A 9,770-nucleotide genomic window follows, 5' to 3' on the forward strand; every position below is an offset into this window, starting at 1 on the left:
AAGAGTGGAACGGCTTCATGTTGGCTTCTGGCTGCATCTGGCTTCTCACCTCTAAGTCCTGAGCTGCCCACCCCAAATATAGACAAAGGCGCAGAGCATGTGGGTTCTTGGTCATAGAAACTTATGGTGATCAGGGATGTGGGGTTGCTGTCATTCTGTCTCTCTTGTCCGATCACTCAGGTTTGATGACGGTGGGGGAGGTGGGCGCTGATGTCCTGTGAAAGCCTTCATGACCTGTTACCTGTTCGCTCTCCCTTTTAGTTATGCTGTAATAGTTAGGGGTGCCGGAGTCTAAAGCTACTCTCTGTTTTCATATTGTAACTACATCTTCTGTTGTTTAACCCCGAGGTGGTTCTGACGGAAACCTGTTTATCCTCTCGAGGTTAAAGACTGCAACTGCAAGTCGAGACTGCCGTGCCAACAATGCTGCTCCTGCTAGATGGGATGGGGACATGGAGCTTACAACGGACTTTATCAAAGACTGGACTGAACAATGAAGAACTCCAATTATTTATTTATTTATTTTTTTGCTAGTTATAACTTTCAGTTCAATTTAATTTTGTGTTTGTATGATTTGTGTAAATCCTATTTATTTAAAGTATCTTCCAGGCCACCCAAAGAGGATGGGTACTGAGTCTGGTTCTTCCTGTAATTTTAAGGGAGTTGCCACTGTTGCCCTCGGCTTGCTCAATAGGGGTTTTTGGTCTGTTGGTCCTGGACTGGAGTTGCTTTGAAGTTGCTTTGAGACAATGTCCATTGTAAAAAGCGCTATACAAATAAATAAATCAGATTTTTTTTTTTTTATTTGAACGGTGACGCAGCATGCAGTGTCGGCTCCATGATCTTGGGGTCTAGGTTTGACGCTGCCTTCGACGTATAGACGTTAGATTCGAACAATTCACGAATCAAGAAATGAACAATATTAGACAACTACAATAAAGGCACCGAAAATTATATATTTTATCAGCATGAAATGGGGGTTATATATGTAAAATGTATATTGATAAAATTATTTATATATAATATATGGTGTCATATATAGGTATAGGTCAGTCAATAAATAGGTTAATTTTTTGGCAAGTTAAAAAATTAAAGTTCAGCTTTGTAAAGGATATTTGCCAAATATTTGCCTTTATTGCCGGGATTTCCACAAAACAGTTACAATTATTTTGCCACAACTTGTAAAATGGGCCAGGAAAGTAGGTGGTGCTCTGACTAAACCTGGTGGTGTTCTGACTAAAGTCGCCAAAAGGTTACTATACACCCTTTTGTTATAAAACACGTCAAACTTCTTACTGTCAAAAGCTCCAGAACTATTAAGGGTTTAATATGATGATAGGATGTAAGCAAGCAGGTGCCAGTCAAGTTATTGGATTATCGCTTTGACGCATTGTTGCGTCAATTAAACACACAACATGTAAATGCTGTGCTTGTAAATGACTGTTTTGCAGACTAAAGCAAGGGCACAAAAACGAATCTGTTTTATAGCAAAATTTAATTACCAAACAGAAGTAGTAAAAGCAGCTTTGCTCTTTATTTAAGTACTTGTTGCAAAAGCACTCGGCGGAAAAGACTGAGTGAAAGGGTGGAGCTCAGCGGCAAAACGAGCGAATTGGCGCAGTGTGTCTTTTCAAGTGGAAAGAGTGTTGATGCATATGTGACATATTCTGACACATTGCTTGTTGATTGGACGAGAAGGAGTTTCACTACAATTAAACCAAAGTAAAAGTGAGACGACATAGCGTCCAGAACTGAAGTCGTTTTAAAGAGCCATCAGAAGTTTGAGCCATCAAGTTTTTGGTGTGGATTATTCATAGGACTGCGTAGTACCAGATTTAACTCGGGCCATATAAATGTTGTAAATGGCGAGCGATCGCACCTCGTTCTCAATACACAACATTCTGAATCGAGGGCTTGATGCTCAGAAAAATATTCAGCAGTCCCAGGAATACAGTCAGAAACTTGGGAACGATGAGTTTTTCGGGAGGACAAAGAGAATAAACAGTCCCGGATCTGCTAAGTCTCATGAGGGTTTTGAGACTGGAAGCAGAAATGGAAGCACTGTGTACGGACATAGCAGGGCTGCTTCGTGTGAGCTCGATCTGGATACAACATCGGACCGACAGTCATGCGGAGAGGAATCTACAGGAGAGGATTTATCACATACAGAAAACAGACAAAGTAAGTCCAATATGAACACACGTTATAAAGAAGGCTAATTTTATAAACGCAGAATAATGGTTTACCTTTAAAATGTATCATGTTAGTTAGATAGATAGATAGATAGATAGATAGATAGATAGATAGATAGATAGATAGATAGATAGATAGATAGATAGATAGATAGATAGATAGATAGATAATTTATTGATCCCGAAGGAAATGAAAGCCCCAGAAGCATAATACAAGAAATAATTAACAGTACAAAACAAAACAAAATAAAACAGAAAAACTAGAACTAAGTATTTCTTGTAATTTACATTAAATAAATAACTGGTAACTGTAATGATGCATGAGGTATAGTTTTAGTGTAAAGATTGAATAGTAATTAAATCTTTACACCAAAACCTCATGCATCATTACAGTTGTTGGATTATAGCTTGGGCAAAAAGACATTTTGGTGGGCAAAAAAAGATGTTTGGTCCACAAACTATATATGTGAAGTCACATCACATGATGTACCTTTATTTAAAAAATTTTAAAACTACATTTATGCATGGATTTTGGACCAACAATGGGTTAAACCACTGATGTTCCACTGACCGTTCAGTTCTCAATGACAGCTGCAAACACCCAACATCCACTTCTTAAAATATCATTCAGGAGTTCATTATAAGAAATAGTCTCGATATTAAGAGTTTTTCTTCAAATGAAGGTTTTATTAAGGTTACATTAATGAAGGGGATTTTGAAGGTCAAGGGAAATTTAAGAAAACTTGTTGGCGCGTCTATGCAAATAGTTTTGATGCATGCTTCATAAACTTCATAATTCCTTTTATTCATGTATTTGGTGATACACTCTAAAGGTGCCAGATTTTTTACAGTGTTGCCATAAAAACTAGGGTTGGTTTTCAAGTCTTCCAGTTTATGGTATTTTTTATTTTATTTTGTGTTGATGAAATTAATCAGTCCACAGCAAAATCACCCTTCCTTTTAAACATTCATACATTTATTGCCTCGCCATGTAAGAAGTAAGAAATTTAGTCTCCCAGGTTGATGCATTAAGCTGTAACAGCCAGGCATTTTTGTTCTCCCGAACATTTTACATTTCTTATCACATTTAATATTTCACTTGTCTACTTGGGGCCCAAAGGTTTGTTTTCCACCTTTCGTCTTTTTACAGCACCCTGCCTGCTAAACAGCAATCAATCCAAATGTTCTTTCGTGAAGTAAACATGGTTATCAGACAACACTGAAGTAAAAACGTTCTGGCAACTTTGAAACTGTGTAGATGGTGCATATTGATGGATGCTCAACTCTGTTACATTGCCACAAAAAGCTCTCGGTATGAGATATACGTAATTAATTAATTAATTAATTCGTTTTTATGCAGATTTGGATCGGGAAAAGTCAGAGAGCTGTAGTTTCACCGATCATCATTCCAAAGCCGGTAAGAAGAGATGCCGCGCCGCTTTCTCTCATGCTCAGGTGTGTGAGCTGGAACGCCGCTTTAACCTGCAGCGCTACCTGTCTGGGCCGGAGCGTGCGCACCTGGCTGGAGCGCTCAAACTAACCGAGACTCAGGTAAAGATCTGGTTCCAGAACCGGAGATACAAAACCAAACGGCGACAGATGGCGGCTGAGATCGCTGCTACCTCGGCAGCCACGCTGGCTAAACGAGTGGCGGTGAGGGTGCTGGTGAAGGACAACCAGAGGCAGTATGGACCGGATGATTTACACCCGTCCCATTGCATGCGTCTTCATCAGTCATATCAGTGCTGTCCTCCTTACTTGTATTATGTTCAGCCTTGGATCTCCAGCACCTCGCTAAACGGAGGACTGTATTGATGTTTTTAAAAACTACCAGTTCTACAGGTTTAAGGACATAAAAGAGCACGTACACCATCAATGGAGGGAGCTAAATGGTTGAAGACTTGTATTACAAAATCAGCCTGGACAGTGCCTTTTGGTTTTGTTTTAATGTTAATGATAGAGAGGCTTATTTTAGAGATGCAAGTAGTGCCTGTTTTTCGTATGTGAAAATAATTGATATAACCGCATATGATAGGCCTTCTATGATACATTGTTCAATAGTGTATTCTTTACCATGTATCATATAATATGTTTTCTGCACACTGTACTAAAATGAAAGTAAATTCACTGGACTCCTTATTGGTTTACTTGAAGTTAACTTACTTTGTTTGAAGCTTGATAACCAATTAATTAAACGATGCCTAAATCAACCTGAAAGTCAATGCCGAAGTCACTCTATACGGTTTATTGGAAAACAAAGCCGTGACTAAAACTGGTAATCTAACATTTAGAATGAAAGCGGTAAAACACAATTTTGCTAAAAAAAATAATAATAATAAATAAATAAATAAATGAAAAAACGACGTTTTAATAGAACTGATTCACAATATCTGTATCAGAATAGTTGTTTAAAAATTAATTTAAATGAGAAAAGAGCTCATGTAGAATTCTAAAATTTACTCTTGTGTTAAAATGATAATAATGACAATGTTGATGATGATAATGTATATTATTATTATTAATATTATCACTATTATTATTACTGTTATTATTCGTAGTTTAGCTACGGGGTCTTACCCATGTTTAATATTTTATTCAAATTCCCCAGATTTGTTTTATTCTTACAAACCAAGTTTCCTATTTTTGTCGACTTAATAAAAGCTAAGCATGATATATAAAATACCTTTCTTAACTGTGATATCTTTATATGCCAAAGAAGTCTTATTATTGTAGACTACATGACATTTTTACATTTTTGGCATTTAGCAGACGCTTTTATCCAATGACACTTACAGTTATGACTGAACACGATTTTTAAGCAATTGAGGGATAAGGACTTGCTCATGGACACAACAGTTGCAACTTGGCGGTTGTGGGGTTTGAACCGGCAACCTTCTAATTACTGGTTCAGTACCTTAATCACTGAGCTATCATTCACCAGAACGTAAAAAACAAACCAAATATCTTTATACAAATAACTAAAAGAAAATAAGAAGGCCTACATATATAGAAATAATAAAATATCAGCTTGTCACTGTTGTAAATTTTGCACATATTTTTATTTGAGCAAAATAATATTATTTGGCTGCCATATCTTTATAATCCATATTGGTAAAAAAAACACGCAGTGGTATTTAATTCACGTTATCATGATTATAAATCATTATTGTCTTTGTTTAATTTGGAACATTTAGTAAAGAAAAAATAAGGTATCTTAATTGAAAGACAAATGAATTTATATAAATTAAATTACATTAATAAATAATCGTTATTATTTGTATGTATCCTTCATGCTTTAGGTCCTTTAATTGACTCTAATTTGTTGACAAGAACTAAAGTTAAAAATGTGACACACATGAGATCACTAGTGACCATGCTTCTAATTTGATTGTTTTTGGTTTTGTTTTGTTTTTTTCAAATTGATTACAATCAAAATCACATGATAGCACAAATGCACTCTCAGCCATGCTACTGGCCGGTCGGGCATCTACACAGACATGATTGGCTATGTCTAGGGAGGGGGATAGTAGTAACCAAAGTGCTGTGTTGGATTAGTGCTCTGTCGGGGGGTATTACTGCCTGTGCCCAGTATTTTTTCCTGTGGAACCGGACCAGCCGCAACCCTGTCCGAATTAAGAGGTTGATGAAAATAAAATACAAGAATTTTGCACTTTTTAAATATTGGGCAATCCTAAAACGCAAGTAAGCACAATTGTGAATTTGACCCCGTCCTTTGTACAAAACATCAGATGTAACTGAGTCCCATCCTTTTTTTTATACATGTTCAGGTGACTTTAAGCTGATGAATTTGATTTGCATCCAAAGATCCAAAGTTAATACATTTACAGACATTATTCACCTATTACTAAAGAAATATTTTACTTTTCATTCAAGTTGTTACAGCGATAATATATGATTTGTTCAAACGTTCATCTTCACTGTATATATTATACATTCTTAACAGATGGCAAATTTCCAAAATCCTGTCCACCACAAGTGTAATAAAGAACTGTCAGTGTAAATATTTAAATATGAAATACATTTACAGGTCAGAACTTAAATGTACAATGTTTTATTGCAAACCTGTAAATTCACTAAGAAAATGTGCCAGTAAATCTACTTCACACTAACACAAGCATGGTAGTTTTTATTATGAATGTTACGAAAAAAATATATATCAGCAATTCATATTAGGTCAAGTATCATCTGCACACAGTTCCATCGTTAAGATACCGTCAGCAAACCATATCAGTGTTTCTAAAAAGAATCTAGCTGCACAGAATTCATTAATCGTGTGTTTTAAGGGAAAAATGGAGGCCAGCAAACACTAAAGCTTCATTCAAAGAAAAGAACAGCAATAATATTTAAACACACACACACACACACACACACACACACACACACACACACACATTTAATACACAATAATTTTTGTGTAAAAGTTACACTAGGCTAAATAATATTGTCTTTGCGGAAGTTTGGATACCCTGATCAAACATGTTTTGCTTATTTACTTAAGTGAAAATAAGTGAACATATTCTTTACAGTGCACAGGTTTGTTTTATTTGATAAATGTTCCATACTGGGAGACGAATAGAAAAATTTATTTGTGCCATACCACCTTTCATATTTAGTTTTATCCAAAATATTCATTTTAACAAATGAAATAAATAAATGGTGTATTAACATATAAAGAAATATGTTTTCTGTACTGTCGACGTATTTTAACTTAAAACATCAACAAAATATGGAAATTGATTAAAAAAAAACCCACTTACACATTAATAAAAAAACTTACACAGAAAAAATAAATAGAAACACAATGTAAAGGCGACTATGCATGTGAACTCAATGTCTATATAGTCAAGTACATAACACTTACACACATTGGGTAAGAATTCATGGAAAAGCCAAAATCTTCAGATATGATGTAAACATTTAAAAAAAATAAATCTTTTTTGTGTTTGACAAGTTCTATCTACCACAAAGCTTCTGGAAACTATAATTTCAACACAATTTTCTTTAATAATTTAAAACATACTTGGTTTTAAAGTCATTCATAAAGTTTAAAGAATTGTTGGAGCAGTTACTAAATGCTGACACTAGAATTATAAAAATTTTTTTATAGAAAATATAATTACAGATAAACCTTTATAATTGTTAGATTAGAAAAGATGGCATGCTGTGTGCTGCTGTAAGGAATTTATAAAAGTACTTAAAACTATTTGATTGTTTCTTGCAAAAAAAAAATCATACAGAAAATGAAACTATAGAGTTCACATGTAAGATGTGATCATTCTAACTCCATGTAAATTTCACACGTGGATGTTGGACACCACGTTTTACACACATTTATAGATTTGAGCATTTTTTAACATGCACATAATAAATCAGCAGGAAACTTGCAACATCCGCCTGTGCTCACAGCTGTTATGTCAAAATAACCTTCTATATCCTTAATAGTTTGCTAAATTTGATTTTGACCAATAGTTAGGCTACTGTTTCAAGCACATTGTGTAGGATTTTACGTCCAGATTGAGACAGATTGTATTCTTTTTGCTCTGTGTGCAGCATAAAACAGCAAGGTTTGTTTATTACACCCAAACAGTTCATGTTGAGTGTTTGTATTGAATTAGCACTGTTCACTTTTCATTAGTGACAGGTATTTCTAATATTTATTGATTAAATATATGTTAAGTAAGTTTTATATTTAAACAGTATTTTGGCCAGTTTGTTGTGCTGTTTACAGAGTTTCACCTTCTCATGCAATCTAAAAGCAGTATGATCCAAAAACTGTTGTTACACCTAATTGAATTGCAAGTGCACCATAAACATTATGCAAAAACTGGACATCACATTCCTTTATGGAAGCTGAATGCCAAAATGCCAGACATGATCATTGGCAACACTGCAGCTGTGGTATTCAGTGTTTAAAGCACTGTAGTCTATTGTGTATACATTAATTAGTGTCTGTGAAAATCTGACATCTGATAAACCTTACTTTATGAATATTTTTGAGATTTTTTAAGGTATATTTTATGCTTTGTCTTTTCACGTTCAGCGTTCCAATCTAGTGCTGTGTGAAGATTTAATCTGTTACATTGCTTACATGATTTTCACATTTTTTTCAGCTTTTACAGTTGCATACACCATTCATAAGTCTTTCTCATATAATCATGAAATCAGAATCTAAATTATAATAAAATGCCACTGAACCCACATTTTTGTAAGAGCTTTATCAAGAAATATTTATAGTGTAATTTACAATGCTTCAACAGTTTAACTTTGTCAAAAAAATATTTTCACATAAAAAACTCTTTATAGGACCCACAGTGGCCTGCAGATCATTTACATTCAAATTTTTGGCATTTAGCAGACGCAACTTACATTACAGTTACAGTATACAGTCTGAACAATTGACGGTTAAGAGCCTTGCTCAAGGGTCCAACAGCAGCAACCTGGCAGTGATGGGGCTTGAACCAGCGACATTTTAATTACTAGTCCAGTACTGGTCCAGAGCACTGTATAGGAACACTAAGTGTTTGAACTCATAAATGTTTTTCGATTGAAATGGGTACACATTGACACATTTCAAAATGAGAAAAGCTTTTACAGAACAATTTTCCAAAAGATCTAACTCCCATTAATGCCAGTGTTGCTCAGTCTTTTTTTAAAATGGAATAATAAAAGCAGACCTGCTTTAGAAGCAAGGCTTGAAGCTCATTTAATGTTTGTTGGCTTCTTTTGTGACTTCTTGGATAGGTTGTTGCTTCTGGAGAAATGTTGCTGACAACGTCTGAGAGGATTGGGTACTGTTAAAAGTTTTTTTTTATTTGAAGATAATTACTGTGGCTAGAAAAGAACTTGTCACCCTTTCCAGACAGATATAATCTTTCCCATCATCTCAACACAGTGTATTGCTTGAATGGACCTTTTTGTCTGGTTTGCTGGAAGGGCTATATTTAAGTGATGTTTTTATGAAACAGTGCTGGTAGTAGTAAAGCCTGAATGTGACATTTACAATTCATTTACATTACAGCGACTTATAGTTGTGACAGTATACAATCTAAGCAATCGAGGGTAAAGGTCCTTAACCACTAGGCTACAGCTGCCCCTCTATTTCTCAATCATATTTAATTATTTGTTTTTTTTTTGGTAATGTACATACCGATTAGCCATAACATTAAAACCACCTCCTTGTTTCTACACACACTGTCCATTTTATCAGCTCCACTTACCATATAAAAGCACTTTGTAGTTCTACAATTACTGACTGTAGTCCATCTGTTTCTCTATGTACCTTTTAGCCTCCTTTTACTCTGTTCTTCAATGGTCAAGACCCCCACAGGATCATTCTCAGCACTGCAGTAACACTGATATGGTGGTGGTCTGTTGGTGTGTGTAGTGCGGCAGCTAACATTAGGAAGGTTCAAAGTTGTGTCAAGCTTCTTCCTTTTTAAAAATATTTAGCTTTCTGTGGATGCCCAAAGCCTTGAATGTCATTTTATATCGCCTGATCTGCATCTTGTTAAAATTTGACCCTGGTGATTGCAATTCAATTTGAAACAGGAGGACTCC

General features: G+C 35.1%; 1 protein-coding gene across 1 annotated transcript; it reads left to right on the plus strand.

Moving 5' to 3' along the window:
* The first annotated feature begins 1,862 nt into the window (after nt 1–1,862).
* Nucleotides 1,863–4,285, plus strand: nkx3.3 (NK3 homeobox 3). The gene is made up of 2 exons (XM_062995181.1): nt 1,863–2,181; nt 3,553–4,285. Exons 1-2 carry the CDS (start codon nt 1,863–1,865, stop codon nt 4,005–4,007), a joined length of 774 nt encoding a protein of 257 aa, XP_062851251.1. The 3' UTR covers nt 4,008–4,285.
* Nucleotides 4,286–9,770: the final 5,485 nt, after the last annotated feature.

The sequence above is a fragment of the Trichomycterus rosablanca genome, chromosome 5 (assembly GCF_030014385.1).
Source record: "Trichomycterus rosablanca isolate fTriRos1 chromosome 5, fTriRos1.hap1, whole genome shotgun sequence".
NCBI classification, from domain to species: domain Eukaryota; kingdom Metazoa; phylum Chordata; class Actinopteri; order Siluriformes; family Trichomycteridae; genus Trichomycterus; species Trichomycterus rosablanca.

Bases quoted from the DNA above. Each gene is read 5' to 3' on its own strand.
- nkx3.3 (XM_062995181.1), top strand. From the start codon at position 1,863: ATGGCGAGCGATCGCACCTCGTTCTCAATACACAACATTCTGAATCGA. The intron at 2,182-3,552 runs GTAAGTCCAATA...GTTTTTATGCAG, and splicing joins ACATACAGAAAACAGACAAA to ATTTGGATCGGGAAAAGTCA.